Source organism: Perna viridis, chromosome 14, assembly GCF_037379345.1.
Source record: "Perna viridis isolate PV_CMFRI_1.1 ecotype Kerala chromosome 14, ASM3737934v1, whole genome shotgun sequence".
Classification (NCBI taxonomy): Eukaryota; Metazoa; Mollusca; class Bivalvia; order Mytilida; family Mytilidae; genus Perna; species Perna viridis.
This window is the reverse complement of record NC_142458.1, coordinates 8487641-8511068: the sequence shown is the minus strand read 5'-3', so window position 1 is coordinate 8511068 and position 23428 is coordinate 8487641. Positions and strand designations below refer to the sequence as shown.

Sequence of the window (23428 nt, the reverse complement as noted above, 5' to 3'; positions counted from 1 at the left end):
AAAAATCAAGACATTTACAGAACAAATCCACTGTTACCATTTTTGGGTGGAACCGGTTTTGAACATCTATCAAAACGAAGAACTACTCATTTAAAATTAGGTTGACATGGTAACAAGAAGACTGGTTTTTCTATATGAAATATTAAAACAGATTGAGCAAAGTGCATAAAAATCACAAGCATGTAACAGTAATAACGGTACAATCTATACATTGTGGTACCATATATAACGATAGGTCGTACATTGATGTGAAGTCCAAACATTGCGGTAACATGTATAACGATCAGTCGTACACTGTTGACCAATCCAAACATTGCGGTAACATGTATAACGATCAGTCGTACAGCCATGACCAGTTCTTACATTGTGGTAACATGTATAACGATCAGGGGTACACTGATGACCAGTCCATACATTGCGGTAACATGTATAACGATCAGGGGTACACTGATGACCAGTCCATACATTGTAATAACATGTATAACGATCAGGGGTACACTGAAGACCAGTCCATATATTGTGGTAACATGTATAACGATCAGGGGTGCACTGATGTACAGTCCATAAATTGTGGTAACATGTATAACGACCAGGGGTACACTTATGTGCAGTCCAGACATAATGGTAACATGCATAAATTTCAGTCGTACACGCCACACATCATGGTTACGTGTAAACAGAATTATTGTACAATACGATATAATCCACACATTGTGGTAACATGTAAAATAGAAAATTGTAAATTTTGGTACAATCTACACATCGTGGTTACGTGTAAGAACATAATTATTGTACAATAAGATATAATCTCGTGTATTATGCTTACTTGAAAGAACTGACAAATACCATAATACCAATATGATTGATAGATTTAGTAAACAGTCATTTTCTTACAGTGTAAAATTAACCATTCAGATGTTGATAAAAATACTATAAGAGGTGTACAATAACTTAATACATGTACCAAGTCAACAACACTCTAGTCTTAACAGTAATTTGCCAATCAGAAGCAGGGCTTATACAGTCAAGAACAGTCATGTACTGTATAATGTTTACTACAAGCATGACTTTTACATTTGATATCAGTCATTCACAGTTTTCGAGTTTACCAGATTCATGGCATATTTAAATCATAAAAAGTCATATACAGTAAAATGTTTACCAGAATTATGGTATATACAGTAATTAACAAACATGAACAGTAAAAGCCCATTTATGAGATGCATCTGTGGTAAAAAGCTTAACTGATAAAATACTTAAAGTCTTGACGGCGGTAACCAGTAGTCAAATTAACAAAGAGTCACAGGCTTAAAATCAGTCGTAGTTATGACGTCATGATAGACAAAACAGCACTGGAGATCATTACTTACAACAAATTTAACTCTCGTGATTTTTTTTTTTGCGAATCAGACCAACTGTACCATCAATTACTGCTGATGCTTCTAAAATGTCCCAAAATACATGTGTAACAGACTTGTTCATTATTTGTTCCAACTAAAATAATAAATTTGTTTTCCAATAGCTCAGAAATATTGCACAGAAAATTTAGATGAGAAAAGACAATAATAAAAAAACACAAATTGAACAAATTTCATCAATTGCACTCTTGGTTCTCATCACGAGACAGAAAAAAACTAATGTCAAAATGGTAAGTCAGGGGTAGAGTCATTCTGGACATTCTTGAGGTAATGATAAAATGGATTTCCGACGTTTGCCATATAATGATCAGGGGCGGATTCAGGCGAGGCGTAGCGGGCGTGCGCTCCCCCCCCTAAAATCTGCAAAGTATGGGTTGTCAGGGGTAGATTTAGGCGGTTTTAGGTTGAAACTTTAATTTCTCGCTAATTTCACCACAAAAGCTATCTATATTGCACCCACTCTAGAAGAGTATTGAAAAAATTTAGATTAGACCTGAATTTTAGAAATGAATGCCTATTGTGTCCGCATGTGTGACTGGATACTTATTTTACTGACTAAATTTTTTAAATCAAAATTTGAATACATTCCTTAAATACAAATGTGTTAACAATTGTTGAATACCACATAACTAAATTACATTATAGAGAATAAAAAAAGGATAAAAATTGAAACAGCACCAAATGGTAGGTCAATATTGGAAAAAGGTCAGAAAAACTAACACAATAGTTCTAATCACATTAACTTTATAACTGGGTGTGTCCGGGTTTAGGCACGCCTAGATCCATTATAGAACCAGTTCCATTAGAATAAACCATGGCTATATTCCATGAATAATTTCTGTACATCTTGTAATGATGAAAAAATAGAAACTCTGGACCATTGGGAAGTGTAACTCTTGATGTCCATCTGTGTTTTGTTTCGTTAATGCAACAGGATGACATGTGAAAATAAGGCCACTCATGTGCTGAGTCTATCAAAACGAAAGGCAAGGACAAATCCACGAAGTTGTGGCGGAAGACCTGATAGAGGCTATTTTGTATTTCCGGTGAAGAAACGGGATTTCTCCTAGTGTTTAATGTGTGATTTTTAAACTAAGGGGTCGTCTCAAACAGGTCTTTCTCTTGTTATGATTGGACCTTCTACAACGTGCTCATATTTACCAGATATTATTTCATCATACGTTTCTTTGCCTATTTGACCTAAAAATGAATTGAAAGTTATTGAAATTCATCAACTAAATCAAGTTCTAATATTAGCTACAAACAGACATGCAATCGAAATCGCACACGAATTTGCTATATACATCATATTCTTTTGAAAGTTCTTGTGTAATTTTCAACCTTAAACAATTGTGCTTGTTTTTTTTTTGTGCATCAGGCATGGGTATGTTACAGCTTAAATTCGTTTATTGTGATGATCTATCTCATGATCATGTTCTGGAGAATCTTATGTTCCCAAAAAGTTATTAAAAAGCAGTCGAAGTGCTAAGAAACCCTATTTCTATAGAGAATTATAGATTTCGTCATTTTTTGGGAGGGGGATATTTGACTTTATCCAGGTTCTCATCGATAATTCAAAACAAAGGAGGGGCAACAGGTATCCGACATACACATACAGTTTCGGTTTGAATCGGGTTTCACTGTATTAGATCATAATTTTTATTATATATTAAATAACAATATTAAGTGATTCTAAAATTGTAAAGGAAAATGGAAACATCATATTGATGTTGTCGATTCATCGTATTGCTATTACCAGATCCGGTTGATCGTATTGCTACTACCTGTTCCTGTATATCGTTAGATACCGCGTGTTCGGCGGAGAAGCAGTGACTACCAACTCAAAACTCTTTGATGTGACTCGACTAAGGATCAAAACCACGACCTTGCGCACTCGATGCGAGCATGCTACAGTGAGACCATCGCGATAGTTCTGTAATACAAAAGTACATACCTAAATGCTTCCTTATAAAGCCTAATGTGGCTTTGTTTGAGACATCAATGGCAATTTTTGGAGACAGAGTATGGCGGACATCCATTATAATCCCAACAGGCTTTTTCACAAGGAACTGGAAGTCTGTTACACTTTGGTGGCAAGTACCCCTGGAATTGATTAATTATTGATTAAAGACTAATGACAGCTACACCTGTTGAAATGATTGATTGATTTATTGCAGTTGCCTTTGTAAGTTATTTTTAAAACCCTTTGATAAAACCAAAGTTTGCCACAGAATTAAAGACTAATTTCGTTGATTTGTTTGGTCTCTTTTTTTTGTTGGGGGAGTGATCTGTGGATAAAACTTAACTTTCTGAACTCTTATGCACATATTTAACGCTTGGTTTAACCTGACCTTCTTTGATGATATTCGTTTGTTTTTTTTTTATTTCTTTTTTTTAAATGACTTTAGACTTCTTATTGGTCAAAACCCGTTGGCAATTATATACACTTCAATACTAATTAGTTTTGCTCTTTTGTTTTGTTTTTTTTTCTAATTTTTTTAATCTCCACAGACTTTCTCGAAATCTGAATTCACCATTCCAAATCATTTGTTGATTTCCACTTAACCTTGTAACCTTTCAGAGAAGAACCTGAATATATGTATATATTAAGCTAAAAATTCATGTAGTATATGATGTCTTCAAAAACGTATGTCTTACCCATCACAGAGGGGGAGACATAATAAAAAATAAAGAGTACATTTACTGAACTTACCTAATCGTTATCATTGGTCTATCTATTCCTTGACCCTGTAACCTTTGCATCTGATCTACATTTTCTTGCCATTGGAAAGTCTCCATGTTAATCATGAGTAATGGCTGACTGATTTTCTCATAGACTTCATCCTCTAATGGATGCATCCAACCATCCAACATAACACCAACTCTGTAAATGTCAAAAGTTATATATATTACATTTGTAATGAACAAGCTATGGGGGTGTAATGGGGACCCGGGGGTACACCAACCCATTTCCTCTCAAAAGTTTTTGTTGACTATATATTTACTCACTTGAAATCAGAAGAATTTAGGCTGTTTATAAACTAAGCAAAATAATGAATTATAGCCTTTTTTGCACGATTCATAGGTGAGCCTGTACCTAGAAAAATCATCTAACCAAATTCAGCAAGTCTTTATAACAAATGACAATACCAATACCAAGCTTAAGATAAACTGAGTCTGTGCAGATCCAACAATCGGAACTACACAAGAGAAACAAATTTTAGTGTAGAGAAAATGACTGAGTAGTTCCGATTGTTAGACCCAAAAGGGTAGTCAAGGACATTAAAAACCTTCTCAATCGTTAAAAACCGGAAAGTTTGTATCAGCCGCAATGCTTCTGATTCTGTACAGGTACATTGCTTTTTTTTCGGTAGAAGTGGTGGATTAAATCAGATTCACTAATCACTACTTACTTAAAGCGTTTGTCTTTAGACAGAGTACAGACAGTTGTAGATCCTCCAAAGGAATGTCCAACAATGGCCACGTTTGTCATATCTAGTAAACCCTGTAATAAAAAAGCTTTCAGTTAAATATGGAAGTCTTCCACTGTGAAATCTGTCAAAAACAAACCCTGAATAACCCGAAAACATGCCCAAACCAGATACTTTTTAAGTCCTTTTATATCAATCTTTATTTATTTCAAACCTTGGTAAACCGAACATTCTTTATTTCTTTATTTCTTGGTTAAGAATAACTTACTGTAAATAATTTCAGGTTGAAATTTCCACCAAGTTGGTTAAAGATTGTCTCCCCCTTATTGAGATCTGCTAAAACATCTAGAGCTAAAATACATTCATCTGCCCGTTTGTGCACCTGAAAAAAATTATCTTACATACATATGTGATCACAAGCCATAATTATAGCAATTAATTGGTGGTAACAAAATTACCGAAATGACAGGCAAATCCTCCAAGCAATAGTAAAAAATAGCCAAATAAAGGAGAGTCCATAAAACAAATGACTATACCAATCAAAAACTGGATGGTTGGGAAAACCGCACATTGGTCCTACTTGATGAAAATGGTGGGTCAAACACGATTTTATAGCGCGATTGATGACGTCAGTTTGAAGGGTCATAGTTGTCCACCATAAGTATTAACAGATCATGTTAAACCTTGTTTGTGAGTTTAAATTTTGTTTTCTTTTTGAATTATTCTTTTATTCATTAACTGCATACACCCCCGCATTTCATTTTGGTCCATCGCATATAATTATTCTGATTCCGTAATTTGACATATAAACTAGTATGCATTCCAAATGCTCTGATGTAAATTGTCGGGGTATCTCTCTACTATATACATGTATTGCGGTATTACCCATCGTAGCATGAACTGCTGACAATTATAGCGTATTACAACAATTTCCTCTGCAGACTTAGTGCATACATAACCGCTTCCGGAATTACTACATATCACTCTGCTATTATACAGGATGTGAACAAAATCACAACGCACGAGCATTACTCATTTTTATAGGGTACGTAAGTTTCGCCACACGACCCCGTGGTATCACGACAATGGGTCCTACTCTACCTCCCAATTGCATGGAAACTTGAGAGCTTGAGTTAGGTAATAAAATTCAAACATCTTTCTACGTAAAATACTGACAAAAAATGACCAATTTGGATTTCTGCATCATAAAAATGTTAAGAAAAGCAACGAATAAAAGATATTGCATTGTAATGCAGCGTTTACAGATCCTGGGAGTAAACAACAGAATGCAGATTTGTCTTTAGAGTTCAATACGTTCTACTTCGGAAAATGAAATACAAACCTTTCTGTTGTTACTATATTCATTTGAATAAAGGGGCGGGGCTAACGTTTTGAGTGTTGCAGAAGTGTATTACTTTAAGCTTTGAAATCACGAACTTGTCTTCTATTACATACATGTATTGTTTCTTGTACAAAAGTAAAGCAAGTTCATTAGATTTGATCCAAAGGTCTTCAAAATTACATGTTGTTTAGGATGACGCGAAAGTGCATATTCATTCATTGTGATACCTGTGTCATTAACTACCATCATCAGGCATAAATTATTTGCTCATTCCTGACACACAGTAAATAGCAGTTTCTTACTGTATATTTCTTAACACTTCTAAAAATTAATTAGAATAGGGACTTACATGTACAGTGTACGTTAAAAAAGTAGTGAAACCTATGATAGAAAAAAAATCTCCAGGATTTCATGTTAAGGGGTGTAAATAAAACGAAGCGTGGCAGTAAAAGAGAGGTCGAATTTGTGAGAGAAAAAAATAATCGTGGGGCGCACGCTAGCCCCTTCCCCCAAGACTACTTCCACGCCCGAAATCTTTTACAATACTACATGAAGGTAATTAAACTGCTACATGTAAACTGAGTTCTGTTTAAAATATGACTTTCAGTGGACATGCGTGGATGCTTTGTCAGGTATACTTTTTAAGTATACTTAAAATTTCGAGAAAGTATTTAGTTAACCAATTGAAACATTTTCCATAACTGAAATTCGATAAATGATGATATTATATCAAACGGGAGGACGCATGCCAAGAACGCTGGTTGGAAATTAGTTGCATACATTTTTGTACATGTACCTGTTTGTTTCGACTTTCGTAATCGTCCCAACGTGGTGGTGATCGGTCGAATGGCATCCATTCCTCAGAGTAACTATGCGTTCTGTGCATGTGATGGTTGTTACTGTGTGAAACTTTGACTGTTCGCTGATTATTTTCTTTGAGTTGAAAAGTCATGGAAGCCGATCCATCTCTACAACGATAAAACATCTATGATCGCAAGAGTCGTTTACACGCCCTTTCAATTAAGAAGCCAGGATATAAAGAGTTCCTAATGTTCGTCCGTCTGTTACATTTTCTAAGACCAACTCAATGAATATCTTTAAATACTTACTTGTTGTTGACCATACAATGAAGGCCTAAGTCAGTTACAGTTTTCATTCTTTTTACTGTTCTGTTGTCAGTAGCGGATCAATGGGTGGTGCAGGGGTGTTGTCACCCCCCATTTTATTTGAAAATTTGTCATTTCACGTGTAAAATTGACAAACAAAATGGCAAATAATGTCCTAACACCCCATTTTTCTGACGAACCATGGCTGGCACCCCTCCTTTTCAAAGTGTCTGGGTACGGTCCTGGAGAGGGTCCGGTTCGTGTTAATGCTCCTAACATTTCCGTTATACATATTTACCTTGTTTGGAACAAAGGCAACGTTTTACTGTATTTCCGACATACATAAGTGCTAGTGTCGTTTTTTCTTTAAGAATGGCCCCGTGCAGGTCCGGGTGTTAAAAACAAAAGGCCTGCAGCAGCGTTAAGCTTGTCGTAAAAGGCGACTAAATAGTGCTCAGAAACCTAGCCGGGGGCTAGGCGCTCTGCCCACAGAGCAACTGGGATGTGTGCCCCAGGTGGTGAAATGGGGTACCCCTGGCGTGGTATATGCTGAGGTTGTCAGGCTACAATACGAAAAACCTGACTGCAAACCATAGTGGTGCACCGTGTTGGGAAAGATGTTACGTCCCTCGCACGTTAAAGAACCTTGCTGTGGTATTCGATAGGAGTAGGAACCTTTGCGCTCCGCCACAGGAGGCTAAATTGCCCGACCTTACCCATCCCTCCCTTTTCAGAATGTTTCGACCCTATCATCCTTGTTTCCCATCCCATTTTTTCTCATTTCAACATCATCTCATGTTCATTTTACCATCCATTTCATGTTCATCGTCTGAATATAGCTGAAATATTGCTGCTCGGACGTTAAACCCCAACAATAAATCAATCTTTAATAATGTGTTTTGTTCCGATAATCACGTGTTCCTCTTTGTAGTGTATAGTGAAAAGAAGCAAGTCAATCGTTGCAGTACTGTATACTACGCATACCTGTGTTCTACGGAAGCCACTATATAACCCTGAGAAGCGAGTTCACAGCAGACGGTGGTGTTACATGTTCTGTTACCCCCAATACCGTGGGAGAATATTACAACAGGATATTTGGTACCTGTATTAAGTGGAAAGTGTTGCCAAATAGCCGGAACGTAGACATCGCCTGCAAGAGTACAATTATACATACTATAATACTTCAATGCAATTATTTTAAATGTGGACTTTCCTACATCCCATGAAACAGGAAATTGATATCGGACAGAAACAAAAATCGCTTACAAAGTTTGACCCAACTAAATAAAGCCAAACCCCCAATTTGAAACCGATCTGTCCATTGGGGGCCGAAAAAATTTCGACAAAATACGGATGGACGGACGGAATGACAGATGGGCGGCCTTAAGTGAATTCAATATACATGTACCAACCACTCGTTCACTAGGGAAACGATATTTGGATACTGATCGACCTTTATAAAATTGGAACGAAAATTTATCAAATCATTGTTAAGTATATGTAGCACTGTGTGAAAGTATAAAATATATCAGGATAATAATAGTTCATGCGTTGTATAAATTGCCGTAATTGAGATAAGTTTAGGAGTTATTAATTCAATTACAGGTAATGGGTCATATGTCTGTTATTGTTTATTCATTGCTCTGTCTAAAAATTATGCAAGAAGTGGTCAATCACAACTCTTAAAGGTGAAATATTTGAATCACCAAGCCACACTACTATTACTTTATGCACATGTAGTCACGAAGTTGAAAATATAAATATATTTGCAGTAAACTACAGTCTCGTATATTCTCTGTTTTTGCATGACTTTAAAATAGGAGCTGTACTTTAATTATCATATGAACATACCAAAGTTCATGGCAATACACCAACCTACGTGTCAATCAATTTTCATCATTTGACAAATAACTCCTGACAGTCATAAAGTTGTGTTCATTTCACACGAATTGAGCCTTTATTCATTAAGTGTAAGTCTATGTAAGAATAAGGCAAAACGCAATATAATGCAATTCAAAGATGCTTCCTATATTTGAAAAGACCATTATTTGCTCTTTGCATCACTGGATTTGCTTGGAAACTTTTCAACAGAATGTTTTCGACAGTGTTACCTGCCTTTGAAGTGTCCATTTTCCATGTTTCAGTACATTTCAATGAAATTATAACCCAATTTACCAAAATGATATAAAGAAATCTTGTCTCTTTTCCTTAATTCCAATGGTGCAAAAAGTCGAATTAAACATTCAAAATGGTGTTTTTTGGTTTTTTTCATACCATGTTTCACCCAGTGCCTGATTCTTACAGAGAATGGTACTTAAAACTTAAATCCATGCGATAGCGAGTCCTCGGATTGAAATATGAGAATAAAACAATAATTTCTTCACATGACAGGCAAAAATGTTTTCGTATTGACGAATTATGATCGATTTTTGCTGCTACTTCTTTCATATATTTGCTTTTAGTTTGTAAGGAGATTTTTTCTTAAGATTTCAATAAATATTTCTCTTATTCGTACTGTTATTGAAAATAGTATTCAAAATTCAAAATTTTCAAGAAGTAAAAGCTCACAACGAGTTTCGCATATACTTTTTGAAATGTGGTTTGCTTAACATAAATAAAAATAAAAAAACGTACGTGGAAAATATCTAATTGTCGTATTTATCGGAGGAAAAACTTGCAGGTTGAAGGATGTAATGAACACGACATTGTATTCAAATAAGATTGTGATCAAAGTTCAATTAAGAGATTTTAAAATTGGGGTTCAGCCTTAATTTTTCAGAAAAAAACCTGGGCTTCAGTCTATCGTTACTCATTTTTCTCCATTTCTTTCAACATAAGGGGATGTCAAACCCCACCGAGCAACCCTCCCCCCCCCGCTATATGGATCTACCACTTGTAGTGTACGTAGACTTACCTCCCATCCAGTTAAACATTTTACCAAACAACGTCTTGTTTCGACCAATAAACGATGCGTAGCCGACTCCATATTGTTTCCTTGGTAACCAAAGCGGCCATTGTTTGTCTCGTTTCTGAAAAAAAAATCAAAGTGCGGTTCATTAGTATTCATTTCTGGTTTTTTGTCCTTGTTTTTAAAGATGTTACATGTAACAAAAAAATAATCTTCAACATTACAACAGAAAAATGCAGAAGTAACCACAAATTTACATTCCCCTAAATATTTTAGAAATGTCTTTCCAAAAAATTAATTTCCAAAAGCATACATTTTTTAATAGAGTATCTATTCGTACCCTTTTCACGTTATGTGTTTTCCTCAAAGAACTGTCATGGCAAAATGTGCCTGACCAATGGAAAATTCATGGCAAAAAGTGCCTGGCCGAAGGCAATGTCATGGCAAAATGTGCCTGACCGTTGTATTTCATTAGGAAAAGCTAAAATTTTCACATTTTTCTTCTTGAATGTAATGAAGGAATCCAAGATTTGAGCAGATTTCATAAGAATATAATCTAAAGACCAGACAGGGAAAACAGGCACACAACAAAGGACATGAAATACCCAAATTAACACGTACAAAGAAAAAGCAAATGAGCCACTCGGACTCCACCAAAAACTGGGAGCGTGGACCAGGTGCATCGGTAGGGTAAGCGTCATCCACCCGCCAAGTTTCTCATAAAATGACAAGTATGGGGTAGACGGAAATGGAAAGGAAAACTATTACACGGTGAATAAATCAGTTCTCAATGTGAAGTTGGATACACCGTAACGATCCACGAGTTCGTGGTGACGACCATAAAACGTCAGTAGTAATGACTTCTGTCTTGTGACAACATAACCCTGTTCCAGAAGTAGTTGTAAGAAGTTGAGCACGATTCAAACAGTTTGCTTAGTTACGGCAAGCTCTGGCATAAAGTATAAGTTGTGATATGAAACTCCATACGCAGGTGTAGAAGGATGTTGCCACAGATGGAAGGAAAATTGACAATACGGAATGAAAATTCATTGCGTTTGTCGAATAGTTTTGTCATCACATTTCCTTTCCCATCGATCTGTAAATGTAGGTCAAGATATACAAATGTAAGGCTGACTTCATAGTATCCGTAGAGTCCTTTATCTTAAATTCTATGAGAGTAGATGAGATCAAAAACCCTAAAAACTAGGACTGTTTAAAGATAATACGTCTTCTATTAGCGGAAACTAAGATCTAAGGACCTGGCTAAACTAAACGATGTTCCTTCTTTTTGGATCAGATAAACTATAAAGTCAGTCAAATAAGAGCAAAAGAAAAGCTATGGTCAGTGAATAACGTTATTCGTGCGTCGAGTGTCTTTTTTTGGTTATAATTGGTGCAAACAAACATGGCTGGTGCCTTATATTTCACATGAGACGTCGTAGGCAAAATATTACACAGGCAAAATTATTTCACATGATGGAGCAAATAAACTAATGACAGAGTTCACGTGAAATTCGGGTGAATGGAGCCTTCACGTGAAATTCACACGAAATGTTCACATGAAATTCGTGTTAAGTGAATTTCACATGAAAATCATGTTAATTTCATGTGAATTTCACATGAATTTCACGTGAAGCTCGATTAACATGAATTTCATGTGAAAAATATTTGCCTGTGTAGAAGAAACAGATGGTGAATAAGAATTTTAATGCAAATTCTTCCAATATTTTAGGGTAGTCTTCGATAGCTTGCTAAACAAGATGGTTTCATTTATTTGTCTCTTAAAATAGCTTTGTCTTTGTCATGTGATGGTCGTAAGACTTTCAAAATCAATGTTCTAAGATATACCCTTAGACATGTCATCGTTAAACAGATCCAGGATGTCAGAATTATAAATTCAATCAACCGTCAACAAAAATATCTGTTTGAACTAGAAAGTGAATTTATCACCAGATCATAAAACTGAGCTTAACTCGGTCCATTTATACTTAGTTCGAAGTGATTTCGTAACGATGTTATTCATGAGTGATTGTGTTTTAATATTTTTATCATCTTGACAGCAAACAAAGTATTAATTACTTCAAGCGTGCGATCGCGTTTTTCTTTATTTTTCCTGAACCTTCAAAGAATAGTTGATCTTTAATAATTTAACATGGATGCCATCATCAAACTGGAACCATTGAATCAAAGTTGAGTTGATATATTGGAAACCGATAAACACAAATCTTACTTTGACACCAATGTTTGTTTGTTTGTTTTTTCTTGTTTACAAAAATCCAAAGTACAACCGTTTTAATTGTCAATATAACCTGGTTACTATTTATTTGAGACCATTGGCGGTTCCAGCAATACACAAGACAGGGGTCAAGGCTGACATTCCCTCATTTTGTCCACGTTATGCTTGAAATTAATAACATTTTCTAATGAAAGTGTGGTTCCCCCTCCGTCCTATTTTTTGGATCCGAAGCTGCAAGACGCGGGCAATAAAGATCAAATGAGATAAGCTTACAGTTGTAATTTCCTCTGTGAATTCAGAACGGCGCCCACTGTTCCAGTGTATAAGGAATAAGTAATATTTGGAAACTCTTGAAAGATGATATATTCAAATTCACACTCAAGAATCGGACGGACGTCCACATATGTTTAGGATGAAAACCTGATGGTTATTTAAAGAACTATGCTTCGCTAGGCCCATGGAAATATTAGGTGTGAAGGGCTCGAAACCCATAGCGTGACAGGCTTCAGACTCCATTTTTTTTTTGTAACCAATAACCTAATAACCACTTCAAGGTTGGATCTAGAATTTCAGGTGAGGGTGCGTAAATAAAAGTAAAGGAAGAGCAGCGAAACAACAAAACACAATCCTGGAGTAAAACTTGTGTAAAATCAAGATTTCGTGCAAAACAAAATCTATTCAATTTTATGGGGAGGGGGTGTGCGCCGGGATCGCTCTCTTATACATGTAAATCCGCACTGTACTCGACCACTAAGCCACCGAATATATTCCATTGTTGAAAAAAAAAATAAAGTGAACCTAGTAGCACGTATTAAATTCCCCTGAAGGTTTCCATTAGGATATTAATTACAAAAGTTGTTTGTCTTTCTATAACAGTAAAAGGATTAAAAGAAATAATAATTTTCGTTCATTTACCTTAAAAGCTGATTATGCGTAGAAAAGTGAATGAGAACGTGAAAAATGCTAAATCATAGCGTAACGAATTACGATGAATTTCAGGGCGTAACTTGATTGCATTTGATCAAACGAACAAAATTCGTATTTGTTCTACTAATTTAGATTGTCACGCTACATGTATTGAGATTTTTATATGCTTATCTATTGAAGGGCGTATCGTGGTATTTTGCCGTTTATCCGTCTGTCCTCATTAAAGGGCATATCACGGTATATTGCTGTTTGTCCGTCTGTTCGTCCTGACATTGTATAACGCTGCCCGTACCACATATCGTACATGTACCATAACTCATATTTAGCCGTTGATTTTTTTTCTCTTGAAATCAGTGATATGTTGTATCATATTCAATTTCACCAAACCCTTTCAAGCTTTCCTTTGAAACAAAATGAAATCAGTCCAAGTTACTTTGATGCTTACATGAGACTGAATGCTGAATACAGACGTTCCAATGATTGGTAAGGGTTGTGTCTATAACCCTCGGTCTACCTCCTTAATCAGCAAACCTGTCATCGTATCCCCGTAATCACATTTTCTATATACGGTGCACTGTTAAGCGAAAACATAAGATGCATCATGATAGGTTTGTAAGAAAAACCCTTATATGAGGAATGAAAGATAGCAAAATTATATCAAGATACGACCACGTTTTCCGTATTTATCACTGAAAACTTTTCAAGATGCACCTAGTTGCACTTTCATAGTTGTTCTTCCGTCCTTCTATTTCAACATCTTTATTGACTGATTACAGTAAAACCAGTATAAACCGAACTCTGAATAATCCAAAAACCAGTTTAAACCAGATCCTTTGTCAATCAAAGTATATTTTGAAACTGTAAACCGAAGAACTGTTTAAATCAATTGAGTGTAAGTTTTTGTAAGAATCAGGCAAAATCTGAAAGAGAATCTGGAACATGCATGGCAAAACCCCATCGATCTGACAATATGATTTCATTCAGGGATGCTTACTTCATTTGAAAAGGCTATAATTACTTGATCTCTACATCACTGGATTCGCTCAGAATTTTTTCAATAGAATCATAGAAAAGTGAAGTTTTTGACAGAGTTATCTGTTCATGAAATGTTCATTTTCTGTGCATTTCAATGAAATTGTAACTCAATGGTCAAGCACGTAAATTTGTTTTCCTTGATTCTAATGGTGCAAGTACATGTAGTCAAATTACACTATCAAAATAACTTTTTTTTCATACCCTGTTTCATCGACTGCCTGAATCTTACAGGGACTGACACTTAATATTTTCAAGTCCAAAAAGGATTCGTTTTTAGGGACGTAGCGGCAGGTACGGTAGATACCGTAACAGCTACATGTAGAGCCGTACCAATATTTTTTTTATCGTACAGAATGTCATACCTAACATTATTGCAAAGAATAAAAAAATGTTTTTTTACTCGAAACTTACTAAAACAAAGTCAAATTAAGTGAGGCATCTTTTCCGTGGTACCAATCGAGATTTGGGTGCTACGTCTTTGGGTTTATAAAAAGTTTTCACTAGAAATGTCATGTAGATAACAAACTTAGCCATTCGAAGAAAACAAGTGAAATTTTTAGGCGTAGTTTATTATATGGAACGGAGTTGTGGAGCGGAGTCTTATTTTAAAGTAGAATTTTGGAGCGAAACATGGATTTGATAATTGGGCTTGTATTTTTAAATTCAAATGTCTGATTTGTGATAATTTATATTGTTATATTACTGATTTACAATACTGTTTAGTGGAAGTTCATGATAAAAAATAAAAATACTGTGTTTTTTGTTAGGTTCTGAAACAAAACTAGATGTTTTCACTCTGTGAGTCAAATTCCACATCACCAAGTATCGCTCCAAAATTCTAACCAAAGATGTCAACTCCACAACGTCACTCCACGACTCCATTCTACGACTCCACTCCATAAAATTAGCAATGCCAATGTTCGATAACTGGATAACTGATAGCCAGAATCTAAGGTCGAACGATGCCTGCAGCTGTTTTATTACCGACGAATTTACAAAAAAAAGTAACCAGTAAGACAAACATAATACTCTGACTTCGACTTTCCCAGTACACAATGAAATCGTCTTATCCAATACATTTGTATACGTCATTTGCCAACTTAAATTCCAAGATTTTAGGAATGTTATACATGGTTTTTGTAACATAACATTGTAGGTGCAAAGGAATTTATACATCCGGAAATATCTACATAAGATACATGTAAAATATTAACATTTTTGCTAACAATATGAAGTAATACTTCGTGTATTTCAGTAACCCATCAAACGTAATTGTTTACCTATAATTGCATACAGTATTCTTTTACCCTTTGGCGGTTTTTTGACATTTGCATGTTTTATTTACTATCATCTTCAAGGTGAATGTTATTTTATAAAAAATGTTGTTTAATTGTTGTGATTTTTCAGTCCCGCTAAAAAAGCATTCGGTATAAATGAAGTTTATGCAGTAAAAATTAGCCCATTTTATACACGTGTCCATTTTGGAAGCATGCACCAGATGAGCGTGGATGGATCGAAAATGGGGCGGGGCTCAGTTATACTCAAAAGGTACGGTCGATTATAAAGAAAAACAAAAAATTACTGAGGCACCCTCCATCCATCCCGTCCTTTTCGAAAAAAGTATGGATCTTCAATTGTTGTGTTATGTAACGGTGAGGGGGGAGGTTTGTATGAACTTAAGAAATCATGAAGAAAAAATATCAAAACTTGAATAAATTGTGAACAAAAGAAAGAATAACATTTTACCACAATTATAAAAAGGAGGCATAAAGTGAAAAAAAAACGGAGCAGAAAATTCATCGAAACAATTAATAAAAGCCTAGTTTCAAGTCTACGCTTTAAAACTCAAATGTTAGCCTCCTACAGCAACTAACTTCATGTATATTATTATGACAGTTTCTAAGGGCGAAAAGACCTATCTATGCCAATGTTGATATTCTCTCAAAACAAACCATTCAAACCAAGGATTAAAAAGCAAGGCCATTAAATACTTTTAAATATTGATTTATATGAATTTTATTAGGTTTAGTACTGTTTACAAATGTATTGATAAATATGTAAATAATTTCTTTAAATTCAACGAATACCTAATGACGTAGGAAACTGAACAAAGTCCAAATACTTTGTAAATTGACTAAATCATTTCCCTTAAAGAGCGAAGTTAAAGGTATTCGGTTATTGGTGTGTTGGGTACTTAATCAGATTCGCTGACACTAGTGAATTTCCCTAGTGACACACCTACACATATTCTGGGGTCTTTTTGAAATTTGAAATTCGGAATTCAATACTTAAGAATTAAGAGCTTAAAGGAATTAACCATGCTGAAATTTCAACTTAATGTACTGAATGCTCGAGGCAACACACGTGAGAACTCTGTGTCTAGCAATGTCAACGAAACGGAAATATAACAACAAGTGTTACTATAACCTATCCATTTTGAAGGGTTCTATCGTTTACCCTCCGTGCACTTTTCTTTATTCTTATAATTATTCCATTTTCAAAAACAACCCCCTTTTAAAACTATTCACAGTCTAAGTATGAGGGGTCGACCATTAATTTCGATGGATATGGACGACTTCGTCGGATCAATATATTTATTTTTATACAGCTAATGTTTGTCACGTACATTGATTCCAATTGCTCATTTTCATATAACAAGTAAAATCATAATTAATATTCGGATCATAGTAATTTAAGAGTAAGTTTTTGTAAGAATCAGGCAAAATAGGAAAAATCAGAAACATGCTTGTCAAAAAGCCACCGATCTGACAAAATAATTTCACCCAAGGATACTTTCTCTGTGTGAAGAGCCCATTATTTGATCTCTGCATCACCGGATTTGCTCAGAAATTCTTCTATAGAATGTTAGAAAAATGAAGTTTTGGACAGAGTTATCTGCCACAGAAAAGTTCATTTGCAGTGCATTTTAGTGAAATCATAACTCAATTTACCAAAATGATAAGTAAAAGTTGTCTTTTTTTCTTGATTCTGATGGTACAAATAGTCAAATTAACATTCAAAATGGTGTTTTTTTTATACTATGTGTTACCCACTGCCTGATTCTAACAGAGACTGACACTTAAAAGGGTCGATCAAAACATTTTTCTCCCATCTTCAAGGTCAAATTTTTTTTCAAAGTGGACTGAGTCAAGTGTTAATTCTTCCACGCACCCTCCCTCAAAACCATATTGTCGTCCCCTAAGGGTTGTAACTTGTTGGACAAATATTACAGGTATCTTAAACAGTCACATCAATCAAAAAATGTTATCTTCATCAAATCTAAGTAACTGTATACTTCACAAGTTAGTCACTTACTGCATTCGCCACGATTCCGCATCAGTGTAAGCGATTAAACTAAGGATTTTGTGGTATTTGGTTATAAGTTTGGTTTGTAACAATAAAACTGATAATGTTTTAAAAAAAGTAAATAAATTATCTTCACAAGGATGTAAAACGCCTTGCTTACGAAGCAAGTAATATCGTACTCATTCTCGTAAATTGGGTGGGGCGCTCTAGATAGTTTTCAATGAATTAATTGTGTGGGTGTCGAGATTGACAAGAGATTGCGAATAGGGTTGATAGCCTGCTACCTTGAGAAAACAATGTTAATCACATATAATTGCTTACATGTATGGAGTTCTACTAATACAAGATTAGTTTCAGATACCGATCAAGAGCTTGGTGATATTTGACATGTATGAAAGTCTACTTACAAAACTGGTTTTAGATACTTTAAAGATGAAGCTGTCAAAGATTAATTTCAACCTAATTAGAATCAAATCTTTGATTACGCTACCTCCCACACTGAACTTGCACTTTTTATCAGAATATCAATTTGTGCTCTTTTTTCTCTGAAATGTTTTAAATCTTTCACGTTTTTAGTTTGAGATTTACTCCCACCCCTTTCGGCAGATCACTTGACCTTAATCTAATAATAACATGTGGCAATAAGCCAGCTGGGGCCATGCAGGAGGTGGGGTCTGGATGGCCACGACCATCTTTTTTCTATATTGCTTTCTGATTATTTAATCTGATTAAAAATCGTTTTCTTTCCAGTTTATCCCATTCATTTACACTTTACTCTCTCTCTCTCTCTCTCTCTCTCTCTCTCTCTCTCTCTCTCTCTTCGGATGGCGAAGCTGTGTCCGAAATTTCTTGAAGATACGACAAATCGAACTCGTAATTATTATTTCTGAAGAAGGCTCGAATTGTGCTCTTATTCTATCCTTATGGCACTAACAGCTAAATAGTGACCCTTACTATCTAACTCGCTCTCTCGTTGGTTTGGGCCAACTACAATGCCCGTAATCGGTATATTTGCATGCCAAATAAATGAAAACCCTATGACAATTGAAATTAAAAACAAATCCTAAAATATCATGTAGATGTACCACAAAATAAAATGGACGTGGTATAGACCGTTGCGTTGACCCTTAGTTTATCAGTACAAAAATGAAAGAGTTTAAAAGGTCATTAACCCATTTAAGAAAAGGAATTATCCTGGTATTGAAATAAATGAAATAATCAAACTCGATTATTTAATACCTATAATAACCTTAGATGTAATTTACCAAGGGGTTGACAAATTAATGCGATTGCGTCCGTGCCGTGGTAAAGGCGGGGTAAATGAAATCCATGGCCAGGTCAGGGTCAAACAAAAGAGAACAGTTAGACTAGGGAATGAAGCGAATAGAATTATTTGGGTAATCAGTTTCCGCTGATGGCAGCATTTACTAGTAATTGTATTGTAATGTGCTCTTCCTGTGTTTTTTTTTATACATGTACGTATAGAAAATTCGTCCATAATTACATGCAAATTTCATCTCTTTGTAATAATAAACATGAAACTAGCTATAAATCCAGACATTTATAAAATGGGAGTTTTTGTCCAGAAATGATAAAATAACGAGTTACAGGTGTTCATTTGTTTATTCCTTCCAAAATGTTACAGAAAAAGAAACAAAACTACTAAAAAGAAGGCATCCAACCCCGGAACCTTCCCCTGAACCCGACACTGTTGAAACTTTTGATGTACTTCGTATTTCAATTTGATATTGCAATTTAATGCTAAATAATATTTAGAGTAGGCGTCTTCATGAGTTTACCAAATTACGAGAACCGCGCACAGGGGTTTGGAAAGATTCGAGCTCGCACATCTTTGAACCCAGCTGAATTTCGATAAAGAACCCATAAAAGGTTTAGTGCACGGTCTGTGAATTTACCCTCATATGATCCTCATGGAAATATGAAATAAACATTAAATATAATTTCCTCTTCCTTTAAGGAGGTAGACCTGGGGTAAGGGACATTACTCTTGAAATCAGTGATATATTTGTATCATATTCAATTTCACCAAAGCCTACCAAGCTTCCATTTGAAACAGAATGAAATCAGTCCACGTTACTTTGATGCTTACATGAGATTGATGTAAAATGGTAAATACAAACGTTCCAATGATTTCTAAGAGGTGTCCCTTACCCTAGGTCTACCTCCCTTAAATGCCATTCACAAATGTACAGTGTACACTATAAGTACTAGAGGTTTTAATCATTTTTTTAATCTTAGGACATGCAGTATACATGTACGTCAAGCGCTATTTATTGCTCTCCTTCTATGTTCCTCTTAATTCATAGCAAGAATATTGCTTGCAAAATGTCAATCTCTTGTTCTGTTTCTAGAATACATCGTATGCTTTCATGTTTAATCAGTGTACCGAGAGTGCGCTGCCGTAAATTGGTTTGGTCGTACCTGATCGTCGTAGTGTGTATGATAGACAATCAATCAGGATATACATGTATTCACAAATATTGGAAGCTCGAGTGATCACTTTTGTAGCTTTAATGTACTATAGTTAATCGGATAAGCTGGAAAGACACATCGTCCGGACGATTTTTTTACGATACGAAAAAAAACAGCTCAGCCGCTTTATGGTAGCGCACTCTCAGTATATTGATTAATGACATTATCTCTGACACAATAACAATTTTACACGTACATTATTTGCTTTTTACACAGTTCTCATATCAACAAAACAAACCCTGTAAGTGAAGCAGTAAGTACGTCAAACTGACATACTGAAGAATTCTTGCTATATCTGAAATAGTTCTCATGACAACGTACAAACAGATTTAGAACAATACCACCAGAACTTGACAATATGAGCGTTTTAATACGTATTGTTTGGGCGTAAACATCACTTCAGATAAAAAAATGAAATCATTACCAATACATATACATGTACGTACTTATATCGCCCCGTGCAGTTCCGGGTGTCAAAAGAATAAGCCTGTTGCAGCGCTAAGCTTGTCGTAAAAGGCGACTAAATAGTGCTCAGAAACCTAGCCGGGGGCCAGGCGCTCTGCCCACAAAGCAACTGGGATGTGTGCCCCAGGTGGTGGAATGGGGTATCCCTGGTGTTACACGCTGGGGTTGTCAGGCTATAATACGGAAAACCTGTCCGCAAACCATAGTGGTGCGCCGTGTTGGGAAAGATACCACGTTCCTCGCACGTTAAAGAACTCTGCTGTGGTATTCGATAGGAGTAGGAACCCTTGCGCTTCACCACAGGAGGCTAAATTGCCCGACCCTACCCATCCCTCCTTTTTTCTAGTGGCAATCAAAATTTGTCGATCCTTTTATCCTTGTGTCCCATCCCTCTTTTCATTCAATCATCATCATCATCATTTCATGTTCATTTTATCATTCATTTCATGTTCATCGCCTGAATACAGCTGAAATATTGCTGCTCGGGCGTTAGACCCCAACAAACAAACAAACGTACTTATATCTTCCGTGAATATTGAACAGCGTATGATAACATCTAGTGTCTGGGTATATACTGGATAATAGCGATTTTATGATTTCATTTATTGACTTTTTCTGCTCTCTATAATTTTCCTTGTGATAAGATGAGCCATACTTAAATCATGATTGATGCTTGTGGTTCATTATTAAGAATACAAAGCCACGGGTGAGTCAAAAGCTTTCGACTCGAAATTCAAAGCACATTACAACAATGTTTTTTGTTTTGAGCACTGGTTATTTTAGACCTGTCGACTTTAATATTCATTATAACCTCAATAACAAACTTCTCGAGTCGTTCTTTTATTTTTTTGTAGTACAGTATACGTTGTTATGATCGTCCTCCTATAATTAAGTCTTTAGCCTATTAAGTACATGTATCAGTCTTTATAAAAATCGTACATAGTGATGACACATGGTGTGAAATATAAATGAACATAGTACCACTATTTTGACACTATAACTTCACTCTCTTGACTCTCTTTACAATCTAAATCAAGGAATGAGGATAATTTTCCAAAATATTTGGTAAAATGAGTTATCATGATAATGATTTTAGCAAATGAACATTAATTTTAATCATTTTCAAACATCTCAGTTGGACAATTAAAAGATAAAAAACGCACACGATATTTTTACAGAAGAGTTACAATGTAAGTTATGTTATCTAGTCAACAGGTATTTGACAATGAATTCAGATTTTTTTTTACATTTTGCTTGATTCGTAAAACAACTTGACTGTGTTTAATATCTATAATGCACACTAAAGTCTAACGGTCTAATATTTTATTCAGTTGCAGAGGCGGTTTAAATGTTATGTAACCGAGTTAAAATACACAGATTTCAACACACGTATGAACGGAAAAGTCGCATCTAATTCTGGGATGTCTTTGCCAATCAAAGACCAGAATGAAAAATATATTTTTTTCTTAATAAACTGTATAAAAAAACTTTAAAATGGGGTGCATTCGTACGCATGCTCGTACCCCTATTCGTACACCTGCGGATACAGTACTAGTCCAAAAATTGTGAACACTGCAATAACGTTTAACAAATATGAGAATACATTTGCCATGTTTGGTGTACTTTAGGTTCAGTTAGGAAAAACAGGTTGACCCAACAGAACAGGGGTCGAGCTGGTGGCCAGTCCACTTATGCGAAATAGCATTTTATGTTTTTTTTTATAATCTTGTAGATGTACATGTATATTAGCCCACGAAAACACAAGTACGTATTCTAACATAAATATAAATTTGATATTTAGATCAGTACCATTAACACAGGAGAGAATGAATGTCATTCCTATTTTCTTGTTTTTTTTTCGAGTTTTCAGCGCTGCCCCCTCCCCCTCCCCACCCCTGCTACCACTACACACACCAAGCCCATCACTTCAGCAATATAAGTCAATAATACTTACATAAATATCCGTTTTCTCAATCGGGTAGTACAACCGAAAAAAAGAGCCATTTTCACATCTTTCACACATGAGGTCTATACATCCGACAGAGTAGTCTCCTGTACCCACGGGGAGGTGGCGGCGTACTTTTTCTTTCTCCCGGGATTTGAATGAAGCTGTAAAACTTCCATTTCTTTCTAAACTTCGATTGTATTGTGCTTTTAATTCCAGTGAACAATCACTTTGTGATTTCAATAATCCTTTTTGTGTGAAACATTGATGAAATATCGAATCGGAATTCATTTCCCTATTTTAGCAAATCCCAACTCTTCAGTCACTCCGAACTTGTATCACGTCTCGCTTCACTTAACCATGTTGAAATTGCCGAGATTGCACAAGCAAAACACAACACTATCACTATGTGGTTTTTAAAAATATTTGTTTCATGTTCTACACACAACATGGTAACCATGCATGATTGAATTCCTCCGGTTTAAATGTTGACAGTCCTTAAGTCAGCTGTTTTACCTGTGTGGTATTTACCTGTAATTAGGGTCGAACTAGGTGACATGACAGTGCAAGTGATTGCTACAGGAATTAATCCATTGATCAAGTTGATTAATTTACAGCAGTGCCTAATTCTAAAGCCAATACAAGAACCGACTAGAGTTGTTCAAAACGCAGGACATCGTATAGTTTTAACAACTTGTATCGGTTTTCACGATGCATAATTGTACGAGTGCCAAAATGCACCTGATGTCTTAATAGCGGAAGTTAATTATCTTTCAAGCACTTTATCACACAAGGCACTGAGCCATGTTGTGCGGA

The 23428-nt window shown here is 35.5% G+C and overlaps 1 protein-coding gene across 1 annotated transcript; it reads right to left on the bottom strand.

The window, feature by feature from the left end:
* Positions 1 to 1390: 1390 nt before the first annotated feature.
* On the bottom strand, positions 1391 to 23287 carry LOC148598036 (platelet-activating factor acetylhydrolase-like). The gene is made up of 9 exons (XM_088560777.1): positions 22622 to 23287; positions 10212 to 10326; positions 8282 to 8447; positions 6988 to 7159; positions 5118 to 5231; positions 4832 to 4923; positions 4132 to 4302; positions 3373 to 3521; positions 1391 to 2618 (listed from the first exon to the last, which is right to left on the bottom strand). The coding sequence occupies exons 1-9, from the start codon at positions 22901 to 22903 to the stop codon at positions 2524 to 2526; spliced, it is 1356 nt and encodes a 451-aa protein (XP_088416903.1). The 5' UTR covers positions 22904 to 23287; the 3' UTR covers positions 1391 to 2523.
* Positions 23288 to 23428: the final 141 nt, after the last annotated feature.

Coding starts and splice junctions, on each gene's coding strand:
- LOC148598036 (XM_088560777.1), bottom strand. CDS start 22,903: ATGAATTCCGATTCGATATTTCATCAATGTTTCACACAAAAAGGATTA. Junction 3,522..4,131: donor AGACCAATGATAACGATTAG/GTAAGTTCAGTA, acceptor AATCAATTCCAG/GGGTACTTGCCACCAAAGTG. Junction 2,619..3,372: donor CTTTATAAGGAAGCATTTAG/GTATGTACTTTT, acceptor ATTCATTTTTAG/GTCAAATAGGCAAAGAAACG.